General features: G+C 48.4%; 1 protein-coding gene across 1 annotated transcript in view; it reads right to left on the reverse strand.

The window, feature by feature from the left end:
* The window catches only part of P2rx3 (purinergic receptor P2X 3), a 28149-nt gene that overhangs the window by 5935 nt on the left and 3424 nt on the right, over nt 1-18790 (reverse strand). Inside the window, exons 2-8 of the mRNA XM_027944666.2 lie at nt 14697-14832; nt 14193-14264; nt 13917-13980; nt 13175-13268; nt 12807-12884; nt 11956-12097; nt 11269-11405 (exon numbers count right to left, since the gene is read on the reverse strand). Of these exons, the coding sequence (XP_027800467.1) occupies nt 11269-11405; nt 11956-12097; nt 12807-12884; nt 13175-13268; nt 13917-13980; nt 14193-14264; nt 14697-14832 (723 nt within the window). The remainder of the gene's footprint in view (nt 1-11268; nt 11406-11955; nt 12098-12806; nt 12885-13174; nt 13269-13916; nt 13981-14192; nt 14265-14696; nt 14833-18790) is intronic.

Consider the following 18790-nt stretch of genomic DNA (forward strand, 5'->3'; position numbering starts at 1 on the left):
TGGGGCAGAGATGGCCAGTGGTCACAGGTCTGAGTTACCTTCTCTCTCTCGGCACATGTTTGGAACCCATTTTTTAGTCCCTTGTATCTAGCTGGGGCCCCATGACTATTTCTTGCCTGTAGAATGTGAATGAAAGTGAGTCTTGTCCAGAGGTGAGGGGAGATGGTTCAGAGCAGCATCTCTTTTTCATCCCCCCTTTCCTCATCTGATGGCCAGTTGCTCAGGAGCTAGGGGGAGATCTCTGAGGCCCTGGGAAAGACTGAGTCAAGATGGCAGGAGCCCAGATCCCTGAATGAGTATGTGGGATTCCCCCATCCCCACTGACCTGGTGTGCCCTGAGCAAGAAATAAACCTTTGTGTTAAGCCACTGAGGTGAAAGGATTGTTTGTTATAGCAATTAGCAGTACTTACCCTGGCTGTCACAGACCCTCCTATGTTTTTTATTTTTCTTTTGTGTCACTGGGGACTGAACCCAGGGAAACTCTACTACTGAGTTACATCCTCAGCCCTTTTTATTTTTTATTTGAGACAAAGCCACACTAAGTTGCCCATGCTGGCCTTAAACTTGTAATCCTCCTGCCTCAGTCCCCTGAGTAGCTGGGACTATAGGCACTTGCCATTATGTCCTGTCAACAAACACCCTTGGTTTCATAGATCAGAAGATTGAGGTTCAGGGAGAAGAGTTTGCCAAAAGACAAAAAAATGAGTTAAAATTGGGGAGGATTAGATAGAAAGAAGGCAAATTCCCAGGATGCTGCATTCTTACGAATAAGCCTGTGCTGATTCCTAACAGGTCCTAGGAAGCTGGGTACGCGGCTTGGTTCTCATGAACTGGCTTCTTATCCCTGGGAAAGTCACTCAAACTATCTGAGCCTTCTATGACAAATGAAAAATGAAAGAAAAGAGTTATGGGGAGGATCAGTTGAGAGAGGGCCCATACATATTAGGTGCTCTTCTTATACTAGGATCAGGATAAATAAAATAATTTCTACATTTATCTTAAGTATATGCTCTTCTCACTCCTGGAGATAGTAATATTAGCAACAGTCACTGCCAACATATACTGAGTGCTTACTGTGTCCCCTGCACTGTGCCAAGTGCTTTATACCTAATTCACTTCATACAACCATCCCATGAGATTATGTATTGTTGTCCCTCCTACTTTCGGAGAAAGAGCCAGGACCAGAGATGATAAGCAACCTGTCTAAGGTCACAAAGCCAACAGTCAGTGAATAAAGCTTGGATTCAAACCCAGTCAGTCCAGCTATAGGGCAAACTCTTAGCCAGTGCTGTGGTCTGAATATGGTTTGTCCCCTCCCAATTTCATGTGGAAAGTGAATCCCCATTATGAGATATTAAATGTTGGGACCAGGTGAGGCCTTTAAAAGGTGATCAACATAAAGGGATTAACTCATTTATGGGACACATCCACCTTCAAACTCCTATTCATCCACTAGGGTCCAGCTCAGATGGCTTCTGATTCTTCAAGCATTCAACAAGTACATCAGCACAGCTACCAGATGCCAGACCCCAAGATGCCCACTCAAGCTGAGGCTTGAAGGGTTGGGGAGTTCAAAGGCATCAAGTCCAGAGGTGGGGGCAGCTTTCCTGCTGAGAGAGTGGCAAGCCCCCTTCTGGGAAGGGACATGGTGTCTATGAAGAAGCTGAAAGAGCATGGATGGGCTGGAGGGCAGAGGTGATAATGGCCGGTCCCTCTCACCCTGGCTAATCGTGTGCATCTCTTCCCGCCTCCATCCTAGCTTAAAATCAACCACTGACCTACACCATGAGCACTGGCAAACATTATGAAGCAAGGTTTTGTTTTCCTTTTCTGCAGAGTGCTGGCTTACTGTGCAGAGCAGAGGCTGTGCCCACCCCCCCCCCCTCCGGGCTGCTTTCCTATCTCCTATCTCCCCCAGGCTGCAGGCTGCAGCCTCAGCCCCCACCACCCCAGACCATGACGACAAGCTGACTCTTACCATGTCTGTTTGCCCAGTGGCCTAGTGTTCACAGTAAGGGGTTACTCCTGAGATTCTTGACCTCTCAAAAGATGAGACTAACTGGCCTGAGGGATTCCTCCTGCCCACTGGACTCCTTCAGATTCTCCTTATGCAGATGGAGCTAGTATATGGTGGCATCAACAGACTATTTCTCTCCCAAATAGAAAACATTTAGATCTGGCAACAGGCGAGGTGGGAAAGTGAGTGCAATCAGTGGGAACCAGCCCAGTGAGGAGAAGTGGGGGATGGAGCAGGGGCATAATATATAGCCTTGCTAAGCCCTAGACCGAAGGCATCACTCTGTTATTTCATTTAGACCTCAGTGGAGTGGCAGGTGGCTTAGGGACTCTGAAATGAGGCAATCCTATTCCTAAATCCTGACATTGCCCCTTGAAATAGTTTATATGACCTTGGCAGGCGACTTCACCTCCCTGTGTGCCAGTTTCCACATCTGTAAAGTGGAGATAATAGAAAGCGCTGTAAGGGCTGTTGAGAGGATTAAATGAGCTACTGGATTGAGTGCAGGGCTGAGCGCAGTGCCTGATGCACAGTTTCCAATTCATATTAGCTATCAATCATCAGGCAATATGCCCCGGGACTACAGGCTGGAGAAAAGCAGAGTGACTCTCTGGCTACTGGGTCTGCAAGGGGCACCACTGAGATCTGGACACAGGCTGCTGGAATCCGCAGCCCCTGCCTACCTGACTGCCTCCCTAAGACAGGAGCTAAAAAAGAGAGCTCACTGTGGGCCCCGGGGAAAAGGGGGCTGGTTGAGAGGTCGCCTTTGAAAACCCTCTGCTACTGAAAGCATAGCATGGCCGTGACTGGACCAGACCACAAGTATCAGTAGAGAGAGCAGAGCCTGGACTCCTGCCAGTGTTGGGCTGTGGAAGGGGAAGGTGAAGAAGGGGAGGGCACATGCAGGGCTGCAGTGGTCAGCAATGGGAGGCTCCCCTGATGGGCCCCCCTAGAAGGACCACCGAGCCAGGCACTTGCAGGAAACTGTGTGCAGATAAGTTTCCAGGTCTCTGGTGCCAGAGGTCTGGCAGGCTGATCTTCCCAGGCTGCATTCAGAATTCTCTTGCCCTCTGGGTTCTGGGGTTTGGACAGTGGGAGACACTGGCAGGGAACCAGTGGGCAGGAAAGAGAAGGGGCTATTTATTTTGCCTTTGGGCCCCTTGCCCTGCTCTGGTTTCATCTGGGGGCCTTGTCTCTCTGTGACTACAGCTCCTGTCAGGGACCTCAGCTGAAAAGCAGACTCCCATTCTTCCCACTATGGCTGCAAATCTAAGGTGGTAATGGCCACTCTGTTTCTCTGTACATGGCTGGGCTTCCACATGGGTTCCTGTTGGGGGCGTTTCCTCTCAAGCTCCTGCTACGTGTGCTTTCCTACCAGGAGCTTCACTGACACACCTGTTCTGTGACCAGACAGGACACCCCCGAGAAAGGACCAAACTGAAAATCCCGAGGCCTGATGGTGCTGAGACGTTTCACACGTGTGTTCCCTTGTGCTATTAGCAGCAATAGATAAAGAATGAGTAAGTACAGACGTCAATTGCCGTAATAAATCATTTGTCAGATGTGCTTCTGCAGGGCAGGGTTGAAGCTCCATTTTAGTGTGATGGGTCTATAAATAATATAGTGCACGCCTCAGCAGCCCAGGCTCTCAAACCCCTTCCCCAGACACCCACACATGTTGGCTTAGGCTATTACAGCTTGAAGGGGCCTCAGAGATGATCGCCTTTAATCACCCCAAATCACACTGAGCTTCTGTGGCAAGGTTCTAACTGTAGCCCACATGTCCCCTGACCCACACCCAGGGCTCTGTCTGCTTTACCTCTACTTCACTTTGGCTTGTCCCTTGTTATCTACGGGGGATGGATTTCAGAAGTCCTCACAGATGCCCAAATCCATGGTAGAGCTTAGTGGTAGAGCACTTGCCTAGCATGAACAAGGCTCTGGGTTCAATCACTGGTATCAGAAAAAAAAAAAAAAAAAAAAAAAGGCATTGCACATTGCAATATGCACATTGTCCCACATACTTTAAGTCAGATCTAGATTGCTTACAATATATAATACAATGTGTTATGTAAATAGTTGCTATCCTGTAACTAGAAAAATGTGATTATTAAAAAAAATGTATTTGGGAGGGTACTGGGGATTTTAAACCCAGGGGTGCTTTACCACTGAGCTACATCTTTGGTCCTTTTACTTGTTTAAATTTTGGGACAGGGTCTTTGCTAAGTGGCTGAGGTCTCGCTAAATTGCCCAGGCTGGCCTTGAACTTGGGATCCTCCTGCCTCAGCCGCCTGAGGTGCTAGGATTATAGGATTATACACCACCATACCTCGCTGTATTTTTCAAATATGTTTAATCCATATTTGGTTGAATCCATGGACATGGAACCCATAGATACAAGGGACAACTATATTCTTCTGTACGGACAATTTTGACATTTAGGTTCAGGTTGATCAAAATTCCTACTAGAATAAAAATCCTTTCATCATAGCAACTGCCCTGGTTCACAATGTATCAGCTCCAAAGCCCAGGATGTGATATAATCTGGAAGTTGGAAGAGCACTGTACTGTCCTCCCCACATTATCTGCAAAGGGTTTCCCTCATGACGTCTGAATACCTCCTGCACAAGAAACCCAATGCGTGACCTCCAGGGGCAGCCAAATTTTAGCTTTGAATGGCTCCCCACCTTGCAAGTGCTTCCCCATGCCCAGCAGTCAGCAGTCAATAAGTGTTTGCTGAATGGAGAAGGATTTTATCATGGTTCCCTCAGAAGCTCCCAGACATCTGTTTGGAAATGATCTATCCTCCCCTAGAGTGGTGGAAACCACTTCCTGAAGTGGGGACATGAAACTGTTACTGCAGCAGGAAAAATAGCAACAAACTTGCGGGATCCGGGTTTGACTTGCAAGGGAAAACTCAGGCCTGGAATTTGGGTTTCCAAGTGAAGGAGCTGGTGTTCTCAGCAAAGCTTTGCCTGTGGGAAGTAATTTTGCCAGCTGAAATACACTTTTACAGTTGATATTGCACTGATAGGAAAATATCTCCTGGCAGACACACTGCATCTGGGATGGGGCCACATCCGTAGAGCCGGCTGGGACTCCTCCCCTTAGAGAAGGGACCAGAGCCAAGTTTATTTACTCATAGTCTAATCAACCTCCAAGGCAGACATTTAAAAAGTTGTTTTGTTGATTTTTAAAAAATGTATTGCTATTAATTTATCCTTAATTTATAAGGCAAGGACAGATAATGGACATGGAGCCAGCAGCTGTACTTGAGGACGACATTATACTACCTGCCTGTTTCTGAGAGTGATCTTGTTGCCCTCCATTTCCTCATCTGTATAATGGGGGTAACCATACTGGTCCTACTAAGTGACTGTGGCTGCAATATAGGCTCTGGAGTCAGGCTGCTAGAGTCTGAACTCCCCTTCAGCACAATGGGCTGTGTGGTCTTGGACAGGTAATGAACCTCTGAGACCCAGATTTCCAGATAGAACATGATCTCTCTTCAGAGTGGAGGAGGTAGTTCATGCTAAATCCCTAATTGCCTGGTAAGTGCTTGAAGAGTGTTGGATTATATTTTCCACCCATAACATTGGTTGCTGTGCACACAGGACAGACACAAACATTTACATAGGGTTGTATAAACCCAGGATCATTTATGTTGTCTCACCTCCCACGGTCAAGAGGTTGAAGATGAGAAAGGATCATGGAGAATTCAAGCTAATAGGCCCTGCTGAAGAGGGCCTGCCAGCGTTTCTGTGGAAATGATGGAAATGGCTGCTTTTAACATATATTCTATGACTTTTGGAAGGAGAAAAATCCAGATTGTAGAGAGTGATCAAAGCCAGGGGCACACTTCGATTCCATCTCTGTAGATTGGCCTAAGATCTTGCTGATCTGCGTGCTTCAGCATGGAAGCAGAACTGGGGCCAAATCTTAGAGCTTCATGAAAGCTGCTGTGGGTACATTTCCAACACGGAATGATCGCTAGAAACACCTACTGCACGAGGAACATCTAGCAGATGAACAAGTGTTTTTCTGTCCCAGACACCAAGAGAGGAAATCCAAAACTGCGTTGCCTTTTAGTAGCAAAGCTGTCTTAGGAACTCTCAGAGGGGAAATGAGAAATCAGACATTGCTAAATGCATGGCTCTGCTCTGCTTTCTCTCTCGTCACTCTGGCAATCACCTCTGGGCATATCTCTTACAGCTACTTTCTTTCTTTCTTTTTTTACAAGCCACGTGATGCTGGAAGGTGTGCTAGAAGCAATGAATATAGATCAGGCCCCTGGCTTTGCGTCTTGATGTGCCTCTTCTCCTAATCAGGCTGTATCATTTCGGGCAAGTTGTGAAACCTTTCTCAGTCTACCTTGGTGGGTGGGATGGTGCGGTGAGCTGTGAATCTTGACAAAAACAGGTGTGAAAGGCTTTGCAGACTTAATTTCAGAGACTTTTAATCTAAGGACTAGGGATAGGCTTTTAGAGGTCTCAAAGTCCTGGAATTTTATGCTGCATAAGTACATATACATAGAGAAAGGACCAGAAGGAAAATCCTAAACTGTGCAGAAAGCTAACTTCTTGCAAGAGGAGTAGGCCTCAGGAGCAAAGGGTAGGCCCCTGTCTACTCCATATAGGTCAGTAGTGCTCTACTTTATTATTCTGAGAATGCATTTATGTCTTATCTGTTGCAAAAGAAAGGACCTTTTCCTTTTTTTAAATGCCTGCAGAGTTGCTCATGTCTATGTGCATGAGCGTTTTTCCTGGAAGTGGCTCATGCTTTGGCCAGGGGAATAAAGTGGCTAGAGATCTCCATGGGTTAGTGAGGGGCTGTAATTCCACAAATGAGGGCTGTTAGGCTTGACTGGACACCCACAGGCGTCCCTCCCTCCCTGAGCTGCTTCTGTGGACTGTTCTGCCTCAGCTCTGCCTTTGGGCAGAGCTGACCTGGGCCATACCCCCGTTACACCCCTGTTCTGTTACTGTCCCCAGAGCCTGCACTCTCCTTTGTGGTTCCCCTGCATCCTGCCCATACCTTTGAAACAGTCCCTTTATTAAACTCTCCTCAAATTACCCAATTTGAGTGGGCCATCTGTTTCCTGCTGAGACCTGACAGATACAGTATTATTAATCTGTCATTGTACCATCAGTGCCTATGCACACACACACTCACATATTGATAAACTCTCACTCAGCCTCACACACTCGCCCACCAACACACACCCCCACTCCCTCACAAACTCCCACGAGCATACACGCTCATATGACACTATATATTGTCCCAGCACTTTGGGGAAGAGAGGGCTGCTCTGTTTAAAATCTTCTCTAGTGAATGGAGGGTCAATCTGGGCTGCAGGAACCTGGCCCACCGTTATGAGCCCCTTGTCTACTCTGCAGGGTGCCACCTCCTACCTCTGGGGATGTCTTTTAACCGCATACCACTGAATTAGCAATTCTCATCAGTTCTAATTTTTAGAAATTATACACTTTGTCCACTACAAATCCGGATGACCCCACTGCACTCTCAATGTGCTTGGAAAGAGGCTTCATAAAGAGTAAGTTCAAGTGCTTCCTGGAATCTTTACCCTTGCAGAATACACCTAGGAATAAAAATAAAATCTCTCTATCAAATTCTAGGTAGAGAATGAGCAGAAACTTTAGGGGAAATCACAAATAAAGGTTAATTTAGATGAAGAGGACCAAGTACTTTGGGTAGGAATTGAAGGGAGATACATCTTGGCTCAATCTGAGGTTACCTTGCCAGTAACTGAATCCATCCAATGATGAACAGGTCACCTTAGGAAGAGCCTCTTATCTGGGGCTGTGCCACAGAGAGACTGATGTAGGACTTGGGATCCAGTGACCTCCAAGGTTATGCTAACATGCCCCTGGGACATTAGCCAAGTCACTTCCTCTTTTGGAATTTCCACTTCCTCCTCTGTACAGTGAGGGATTCTGTCTAGGCCTCTCCAAGGGTTCTTTAACGCCTAAAATTCTCAAAATCTCTGATTCTGCAGGCAAAGAACTGTGAAAAGTAGGGGAGGGGGTAGCATTTGGAAAGGAGCTGCAGAAGTAATTAGTGATGGAAATGTGAATCTCTAGCTGCCTCTGGATATCTGAATTTGCAGATTAAAACAAGACTGAATCTTGGCTGAACAATTCCCTTCTCTCCAGAGCAAATGGCAATAGTAGGACGTTGAAAAATCTGGCCTCTATTGGAGGAAGAGGCAAATGAATTTGTTTGGGAGACAAAAGGGCAGACTATAAATTATGTCTCCAGCATCTGCTAATCCTTGAACCTCTCTGGAACTCAGATTCTTTGTTTTTAAGTGGGGCTGAAAGTACCAAGTATCTAGGCATAGTCTTCTGAGGATCACCAAGTGCAAAGTCCCTCGTCTTCCTGATTGGGGTGGAGATCGTCTAAGAAAATGTATTGGTATCCAGGCTCCTGGGACCACTGGATCTGTGGTCCTGAGAAATGAATTTAACTCTGCGATCCTCCATTTCCTCATTTGGGGATTGTACCTATCTTGAGGGTGGGTGAGGAACAATTAGCCAAAGTGGACAGAATGCTTTACACAGTGAGATTCTCAAGAGCAGCATAAAATGACCACATCATAGAAAACACACTGTGTGCCCAATGTGGCCTTGGGTCCCCTTTCTTCTTATCTGAGCACTCAGAAAGGTGACCTTGTGCCTCTCTCACATAGGTGCTTAACTTAGCTTGGATGCCAATATGGTGCCTGTAGGCTGACAGCAGTCTGAGGGTGCTGGGTGGGCACCCAGATGTAGGGCTGTGAGAGATCCTGGGGAGAGCCCTCTGCTCGTTATGGATGGCAAATATTCCTCCATGTCAGTATTATTCCTTGGGCCCTCTGGAAATTCTTTCTCTCTCTCTCTCTCTCACTGGGGATTGAACCCAGGGGTGCTTAACCACTGAGCCACATCCTCAGCCCTTTTCATATTTTCTTTTTTTTATTATTATTTTTTGGTTGTAACTGGACAAAATACCTTTATTTTATTTATTTTTTTTTTGTGTGTGTGGTGCTGAGGATTGAACCCAGGGCCTCCCACGTGCTAGGCAAGTGCTCTATCATTGAGCCACAATCCCAGCCCCTTCATATTTTCTTTAGAGACAGGATTCTCAATAAGTTGCTTAGGGCCTCGCTAAGTTGCTGAGGCTGGCTCCAAATAACTCATTTGGCAAGGAACACTTATGAAGCTAGAGCTATCATGAAAGCCCCAACAACTGGTATCATACAGTTTTAGAACAATGTCTTTCATTTAAAGAAGAATGGGTCTGAAGTTCTTATCCCCAATTTATTGTGCTGTGGCTATCTGCCCCAGTAAGCATAACAGGGCATGAGATAGACCTAGGCCTAAATAAGGTCTAAGCTACTTAGGGCCTCGATAAGTTGCTGAGGATGGCTTTGAACTCATTATCCTCCTATCTCAGCCTCCTGAGCCTCTGGAATTAGAGGCAAGCACCTCTGCACCCAGCTTGGAAACTCTTTTCAACTACAAAGGTACAGATGAGTGCTTTGCCCCTTCTTCTATGGCCTGGAGGCTTTGATGAAGGAGTCAGTTTCCTGGAGGCCCATACCTCTCAGATGTGTTTCCTTAGGTTCCGGAAATTACACTGGTGAGATCCTTAGAGATCTATCATCTTGTGTCCCCAAATACAATCCAAGCTTATTTAGGCCTGTTGTGACTACTTGGGTGGATAGCCACAGCACGATAAATTAGAGATAAGAACGTCAAACCCATTCTTCTTTAAATGAAAGACATTGTTCTAAAACTGTATTATACCAGTTGTTGGGGTCTTCATGATAGTTTTACTCTTCATAAGCATTTCTTGCCAAATGAGTTATTTGGAGGACTGAAGAATCCCCAATGGCCAGAGGGAAGTTATGAGGATGAAAACTTGCATTTTAGATTATGAGAATTTTATTAATGTGTTACTATTTTAAGCCACCATACAAATATCCTTTGTATTGATTTCAGTGTGATGTACTGACTGAATAAATATGCCAATTTCTGCCAGGGAGCCAAACAGTATTTTTAAACTACTTTAAAATATGTGTTGTTTCCTATGGTTTTTTAAACTCTGGAGTTGATTATGAAAGCAATTTCAATTTTTAAAAATTCTTCTTTCCAGAGAACATACATATATATTTGAAACTATTAAATATAAAGCTTAATGGGATAGGTAATTATTTTTTAAAGTTACAAATTAAGTGAAAAAAAGTGATGTGATTCTTTTAGCTTACGTATGCCATTATAACAGAGAGTATATACTACAACAAAGGAAATTTGAAGAACAATTCTTTGAATATATAACAAATGTATCATATGTAGATCATCCCTGTCACTGCCTATTGAGTAATTTTGGCCTCTTTAGTGTACAACACTGTGTACTTAATCAGGACCCTGGCAGAAACTGAGATCTTCAGATTTTAAAGGTAAATCAAAACCAGGAGCTAAAGCTTTTCAAGTATTGGCTGGTAGGATTCTCAGGATAATAATGATGCTATCATCAATTTGCAGAAGGGGAAATTAGGAGGTGAGGATGCCGAGGGTTTTTCCAAGGCCCTTCAAGTATTCCAGATAGTGTATCCTATGGTTCCTCTTTCCCTCTATTCCAAATGGAAAAAACCCCAAAAGATCCCTTAAGTCTCAAGGCTATTGAGAATACATATTAGATGATATTAAGAGACTGGTTTAAGTTCTTTGGAAAGGCACTGAGGAAGAACTAATAATCATTATACTTGTTATTTGTGACTCATGAAATTTCCTGGTTTGGAAATTTGCAAAATTTGCAAAATGCAAAACTACCATCTTGTAAAATGAACAGTTATTGCCCTTACTTTGGTCAGTGAGAGACCTTAGAAAGTCCAGGCATAGGACAGGGAATGGGGTTGTCCGGGCATTACCTCTACATGTTAGTGCTAAGAATAGACCAGGAATCACAGCAGCCAGCATTTCAGCAGGATCTGGCCATCGGGCTTCACTATGGCCTGAGCAGGAGCACTGGGCTCAGTCCCTTCCTGTAATGGAGCTGTCACCTCACAGCACAGCCCATGCAGCACTGCGGCTGCCTGTTACAGAGTCCTTCCCTAGTTTGAGCCAAAGCCTTATGGGAGCAGGGAGGGAGCCAAGGATCTTTCCTTCCCAGTGTGCCTTGCTGCCTGAGGTGAAGTTCTCTGGAGCTGACTCCCCTTCCCCCTTGTCCCAGGAGAGCCGGGATTTACCTGAAGTTGTACCCCGGGGAGATGCTGCTTTTCTCAGAAACGCTGTCCAGCCGAGTGAAGGAGTATTTGGGGATGCACTGGTCCCAGCTCTTGTCCAAATCGCACACCCAGCCAATCTTTATGCCCAGAACTCCACCCTGAAGAAAGGGGCCAGACATGAGCATTCCCCTGAGCTCAGCCAGGGTGGGACAGGGGCTTGTGACAAGTGACTTCTTTTTATTCTGTAGGTGGAAGGTGGAGGCAGGCAGAAAAGAAAGTGACTGGTCACAGTAAAGAAGTGCTGTAGCCAGGGGTAGAACCCTGGAGCCTCAGGGTCCTTCCTACTTTTGGAACCTTCAGTTCCTTGTCTCCAATATAGAGAAAGTGGCCGTGGGTCCACTGTCCCCTCGTGTGGCCCTTTTCAGAGTTCTATCGCTTCTCCCTAAAGGGATGTATAAATACAGGAATGGGAAACTGAGGATTGGGGGAAATGGGTCACTGGAGGGGAGACCACTCAGGGTAGGGGTAGGATGGGGGCTGAAAGGGTTCAGGGACAAAGCCAATTGCAGGCCTGGGATACTTCCACCAGGTGGCGCTGTCTTGCTGCAGCTCTTTCCTGGTCTCCTGGCTGCCTCCAAAGAGCTCTGGAGTCTGGGGAAAGGCTGAGTTCCCCTGGTAGAGGTTACAGAAGAAGAAGTAGGTTCTCACCGTGCGGGCCAGCTTGGCAAAATCCTGCCCTGCAAACTTGACCACGTCCCCCACCCGCAAGATGGGGCAGAAAGGAGCCTTTTCAGGATGGAAACGGCAGGTCTTCATGTCCCTGGCTGTCAGGTTGGGCAGGAGGTTCCCCCTAGGGAGAAGAGGAGAGAGGCAAGGCCAGGGTTAAAATGGCCCCACACAAACTGCATTCCAGCCTTCGGGGGCTCAGGGCTCTCCACACCCAGGCAGGGGCGTCCATGTCCTAAGCTTTTGGGTATTCACTGTCTCTCTTCCCTCTTGCTCTGCATCTTTTTCTAACCCCAAACACTCTCCATCCATAGTAGGGTTATGTGTGTCCGTGCCCAATGTCCCCCAGCTGCCAGGCCGGGCATCTTGGAGGGCGAGAGTCACTCCTGACACTCTGCACCTCTGCAGGCCTGCCATTGTACTTTGCACAGGGCAGATGCCCACCATTCATGCCCTCACGAATGACTGAGTTACACAAGGGGCTGAACTGACTAAGAAAAGGGATACCACATGGGGGCTTGATGTAGGAAAAGATAAACGGACAAGCTCCTTGGTTTCCAATCTCAGGAGGCATCTGTGCTCAGGGCCAAGTTTAAATGGCCCCTCCCTGGTTCAAACAAAACTCCCAGGTCGGTCTGAGCACAAGGCAGGGAGGCTGGCAGGGAAGTTAGCCTCCAAATCCACTCAATAGTCAGAGGCCAAGGCCGCTGGAAGGCTGGGATTAGGAGTCCTGGAGATGGGGTTTGGGAAGTGAGAGAACCATGGTGCATGGGGCACCTCATTCTCTGGCAGGTGAGGTGGCCCGGTGATTGGGGGAGGAAGTGAGGACTCACTTCTCAAAGTTGAAGAGGGGGAAACGGATGCTGTTCTTGATGAAAATGGTGAAGTTCTCCGCTTCCATCATGATAGGCCTGTGGGTGAGGATGGAAGCCTTAGCCCTCAGGAAGAGCCTCTTTCCCTGGTGGATGCCTCCCAAGGGAGACCTCTTATAGATGAAGGGGAGTGATGGGAAGGCCTCTCTGGGTCTCCAGAGTCAAAGGGAGAGAAGGGGCAGGCGGGATGATACCCAGAGGCCACCACCACCCCCATGAAGAGACACTACATTGAGACCCTCCATAAGCTCAGAGATGCAGAGCTCCCCACGTTGGCAAAGAGGAACTAGGTGGGGTCCTCTCTCCTCCCGTCTGGCGCAGGACCTCACATTTCCACGGTGTCCACCTCTGTGGGGCACCAGCCCTGGATCTCACAGGTCCGGAGCTCAGAGCTGTAGTTCACGCAGCGGCCAGTGAGGATCCCTGCGAGGGAGGAGCCACTGAGGCTGGTTGGCCACCTGCTCTTTTCCAGTCCCTTCCCCCTCCTCATCAGAGACCACCCCTGCCCCAGGGATCCTGCCAAGGAACGGACCCTCTATTTCTTGTTGTGTGCTTGCACAGTACAGCTCTCTCCCTGTTCTCCTCCTGAGCTGCAGACCAGACCAAGGAGAGTCCACACCCTCCTCTGACAGCTCCTTAAGCCCCAGCACCCGGAGCCCCTATCTTTCTAGCTCTTTCTTCCTCACCTCTGAGCTGGAGCTGCTCCTTTGGCCTGAAGCCATCTCTGTCCTGCCAAATCCCACTTGTCTTCAGGGCCCATTCCAAATGCCACTGCCTCCAGGAAGGCTCAGGGCCACTCTCTCAGAACCAGTCTCTCTCCCTTTCCTGTGCTCTCCCTTCCCTGGACAGCACATGCCACTTAGCTGTGCCCCTGCCTGACTCTGCGTCCCTAGACTTCACACTCCTCTTGGGGGCACCTTCATAGGTCCCTCTGGGTCTGGCACCCAGGGAGCCTCCACAAATGCTGAATTGATAGGCGGGTTCTCTGCCTGCTCCTAGGGTGGCTCCCAGGGATCTGCTGCCCCCAAGGACAGCTTGGGAATGGGAGGGGTGAGGAAGGGGCTGACTCACCCCCACCCGGGAAACGCTCAGGTCCACACTGGCTGTCAGACACACAGCGGTACTTCTCCTCGTTCTGGGGGGAGATGGGACCGCAGGAGTGTGAGGGACCCTCCCTGGCCCTGGTGAGCCCCTGGGCTCCCACTGCCTCCCAAAGTGGCGGCTTCTGGAGGGAGGAGGTGCCAGTCACAGCTAGGAGGCTCGCACCCAGGCCCTCCCTACCGACGACCTCTCCCTACAGCATTGTTTTCTTTGACCCCCTTCTTCCAACCTCCTCTGTCCCCTCACCTCTGGGCAGAATCCTTGCATCTGGTTTTCAGTAACGATCATCTTGGTGATGATGACAAAGACGGAGGTGCCCTTGGGAGAAGCAGGGAGAGAAAATCCTGCAACAGTCCCCATCTTGAGACAGGGACTGCTATTGTCCCCACTCTACAGAGGGGGAAACTGAGACTCTGGGATTTGACCAAGGTGGCAGGGCTAACAAAGGGCAGAGCTAGGATCCGAACGGCTCTTTCTGACCCCCCATGTGGGTGCTGTGTTTTGATTGCAGCAGGAGTCAAGGTGGAGCCTGGAGAGGAACCCAGCTTTCGGACGCCCAGAACTGCACTCTGGAGGTCAGACCCAAGCTGCCCCACAAATCCCAGCAACCGGGGGGCCAGGCCCTCTACGGGTTACTGACACCACTGATTCTGGTTTGGGAGTCCCAGGGGCACTTTTCTTGTCCAGCCCCCTCCTCCCCACCCTCCCCAGATGTGAGCATCTACAGGCCCCAGGGTAGGGAAACCATACCTGGGGTGGGGTCACATAATCAGACACGTCCATGACTCTGTTGGCATAGCGTCCGAAACCCTTCACCTTGGTTACCACCGAGGACTCAATGGCTGTGTCCCGCACTTGGTATGCCTTCTCGTGCAAGAAAACCCATCTGGGGCAGGAGAGCAGAGATGCAGAGAGACAGACAAGGGTCCATAGGCCTAGCAGAAGATGCTGGGAGAGGGCTTCTTTTGGCCAGCATTATGGCAGCACAGGGACAAGGCCTTACTGGAGATGTGGGACCCTAGTGAGTCCCTGGTGGACTTAAAGTAGTGTTTCCCTACCTTCCCCCACCAAGGAGCTTTTTTTGAATTTTAAAAAAATAATTGCTCCCCGCTTCAATATCACAGATACCTGTTTATGTACCACGTGCATATTTGTGCTTTATACATCAAAGAGTGAGTTTTTTTTTTACCCCTAAGAACAAATGTTCACCCCCTTGAGAGCTGTTGCCCTGTTAAAAATTTGGCTTACAGTCATTCCTGCTGATAATAGAGTCCTTTCTCTGGCAGGCTTCCAGGAGAGAAGGGGCAGAGGGCAGAGCATGTGCATTCCCAGCTCTGTGCATGGCTGTATCCTAAACACCTGGCACATAGTAGATGTTCAGGAAAAAAATCGACCAAAGGCCCCTGGGAACTCAGTGCTTGGCAGCCTTCCTCCCTCCAAGTGTCAGGTGAGGATGGAGGAGGACAGAGGGGCAGTGGTTGCTTCTTTACCTGGCAGGTGAATGGAATGGGGTTGGGGGTGGGGCAGGGGATTAAACTTATTCCTTGAATTGGGCTGCCACCAAGTGGTCATTTACCTGTAGTGGCTTCTCCCTGCTGCTTAAAGCCGTGGAGCGACCCAGGGGTTGTAGTTGGGTTCCCTTCCCTTCTCCCATCACCACTCTCCCGGATTTAGCCTGCAGCAAGCAGGGCCTGCAGACATACCCGACAACTCTCTCCTCTGCATTTCACACGCAGTCACCATCGCAGCCCTCAGAACTCAAGCTACTCTCAGCCTGGTTCAGTGCCCCCTCCAGCCAGGGACATGCTCTGTTTGTTTCTGATGGCACAATGGCAAGCAAATGCTGTTACTGTCCCCATTCTATGTATGAGAAAACCTATCACATAAGTTTGAAAAATGCTGTGCATTCAACAGACGAATGCATCTGCTAAAATTTAATTTTTAATTGCATTTTAAAATATTTATTTATTTATTTTTGCAGTGCTGGGGATGGAATTCAGGGCCTCATACCTGATAGGCAAGTGCTCTACCCACCACTACAACCCCTGCCCCTCCCAATCTTATTTAAGCACAGATGCCGGTTTTGAAGAAATACTGACATCTTCTGGAAGGTATTTTTGGAAATTCTGGGTTAGGGTCATTTTCTGTATCTCACCGGGGTAGAAAAGCAGCATCAGATGAGTGGCAGGAGACTGAGACAAAACTGTGGGAGTCCTAGGCTGGGCGGCTGCAGAGGCAGTCCTGGGGCTGAGCTGACCTGAGGTGTTTATTAGGGGGTGGTGAGGATCCCAAGCCCAGGAGCTGTCTAACTACCATTGAGTCGCCATGGATGGGCTGCTGTGGGAGGTGGTGGCACTGAAGGGCTGGGAAGGCCAAAGAGATCTGGTTGATGACCTTCCAGGTGTGTTAAGGGGAGACCCCTTCCCCGGGTGGAGGTTGAGCTGGATGACTTTCAAGGTCCCCCCACTGTTGGAAGATGCAGAGGGGGCAGCTCCCAGAACATGCTGGGAGGGTCCCTATCACTTGTAAGATGGACACCATGGTCATGATCACTGCAAACACAGGCTGATGTTTGCAAGTGGCTCCTTGTTCGGTTTTCAGTGTGAAGATCTGGAGCTGATCCTTATATGGCGTTTCACTCACTTGGATTCTTTTTTTTTTTTTTTTAATCAATAAGCAATGATTTACATATTTCAGAGTGCAATTAAAGTTCTGAAATATGTATACATTGTGAAATGGTTATATTGTTAACATATTAATCACCCTGCATATTTATCATTTTTCTGTAGTGTTACTTGAAGTCTGAATGGTTGAGTGGGAGAGAAAGGGTGGGGTCATGCACAGCGCTGGTAAATGGCTCCAAACCTGTTACCTGTTTTATTGTTGCTGCCTTAGAGCCAGCAGCATCCTGATTAATGCGCCATTAAGAGTTATTCACAAGCCTGTAAATGCTTTTACGAACACCAGGCCTCTGTGGAGCACTGTGCTACTGTGTGCCTTACCTCCCCAGCACTTTTCTTTTTTGGGAAGGGGAGGAGTTTCATTAGGATCTCATTCATCATGTTATGTTCTAGCAGAAGAGAAGGGAGCATCCTGATATAGAAAAATGGAGTAGATATCCAGACAGCATGATTAGCTCCTGGTCCTGGGCCCTCCAGAATGGATGGAGTGAGGTCCGGGACCCTGGCTTTCTGCTCCCAGCTATGATGGCTGATGATGATGTTGAACACTCACCAGAGTGTTAGCCACAGTCCAAATACACCCTTCCTAAGCCTCAGTGTACCTGGCCACAGAATGGACACATTTCTCTGTGTTGATCTAATGTAATGGCTCCTGGAGACCCCTACTCCTGTCCTTAAAGTTCAGGAACATATGCAGATGAGAAGAAGAGTTCAGATCATTATCATATAGCCAACATGGGACACTAAGCTGACTCCTTTGATGAATCCTTGCCAGTGTGGCAGCTTTGATAATTACCTACATGTTACAAATGAGGAAACTGAGGCACAGAGGAGTGTGCAGACTTGCCCAAGGTCACACAGCTGGTATGTGGGTCCCAAACCAGGCAATCTGCTTCAGACCACTCATAGCCACCTCACCGTAGCATCTTCAGCTGTGCCCAGCTCAGGGCCAGCGCACAGTTGCCCTCCTGAACTGGACCCTGGTGCTTGTCCTGCTAACCCCTGCTCCATCACCAGGGGAAGCTTCTCCGAGCTCAGGAAAGTCTCAGTTGGAAGGCGCTCAGGACTCGGAGGAACAATTAACCAATCCCATTCTTCCCTCTCCTCCTCTAAGGCTCCTTCTTTCCCCAGTGGGGAGGAGAGGCCACATTAGACTTCTCTCTCTGAGTTAAATAACAAGTGGAAGAATTTCAGTAGCCCCACGGGGCTGAGAATGTCATCAGGGCAGCTTGGAAATGAGGGGCTGCTTCATTTCCAGAACAAAGGGGCTGAGACCGTCTCTAGAGGCTGGGGCTTAGGAGATGGGGCAGGACTGAGCCTTCAATTCTTGGCATTTTACTCTGCTGCTCTGACTTATTTTTTTCTTGAGTTCCTGGTTTATTATTTATAGAGCGGAAGGCGGGTGGCAGCTCCTTGGCAGGTGGGATGTGCAGGAAGGAGGCCAGAGCAGCATCCCAGCACCCTCCCGTCCACCCCCAGGGAGTCAAGGAGGAGGCCAGGGAGTGGGTGTGAAGAGCGTGTGTTGTGTGTTTTGGAGGAGAGGGGTCTCTTAGGAAGGTGTGAGCTGGGCAGAGGGAAAGGGGGAGGCGCGATGGGGAGTCTGTGGAATATTAATAGTCCCATCTATTACTGAGTATTACTGACTCACCGTCTCAGGCAAGGTATTCGACGTGTGTCACCTCCCTGGTGACATAATTCCCTGGGAGGAGGTATTCCTAAACCCATTTTCCAGATCTGGGGATTGAGACTTAGGGGCCTAAAGGGATGCTTCCGAGGTCCCATTCCTAGTTGGCGTCAGAACTGGGCTTCTAACTGATGCTCTGTGTTCCGCAGTATCATTATGGAGTTGCCGAGTAGAGAGGGCAGGCAGGAAGGAGAGTTGCACTTCTCTCTGGACCGCAGGATGGCGGGTCCAACAGGTCCGCCCACAGAATTTGCTGCCTGATGTGCCGACAAGGTGTTCAGAGTGCTACCTTCAGTCAAGAGGTACTGGGGGGGGGGCAAGAAGGTGGCACTCAGGCTCTTCTCTTTAAACCTGACATCTCCATTCTTGTACTTGCTTTAGGTGCCGAATGGCTATATAAGATCTGAGATTAGGCTGGATATTCTGAACCCAAGTGGGTGGCTGTGCAGCTGGTGATTTGTGTGTACAGTGGAGAAACA

The sequence above is a fragment of the Marmota flaviventris genome, chromosome 9 (assembly GCF_047511675.1).
Source record: "Marmota flaviventris isolate mMarFla1 chromosome 9, mMarFla1.hap1, whole genome shotgun sequence".
Lineage (NCBI taxonomy): Eukaryota > Metazoa > Chordata > Mammalia > Rodentia > Sciuridae > Marmota > Marmota flaviventris.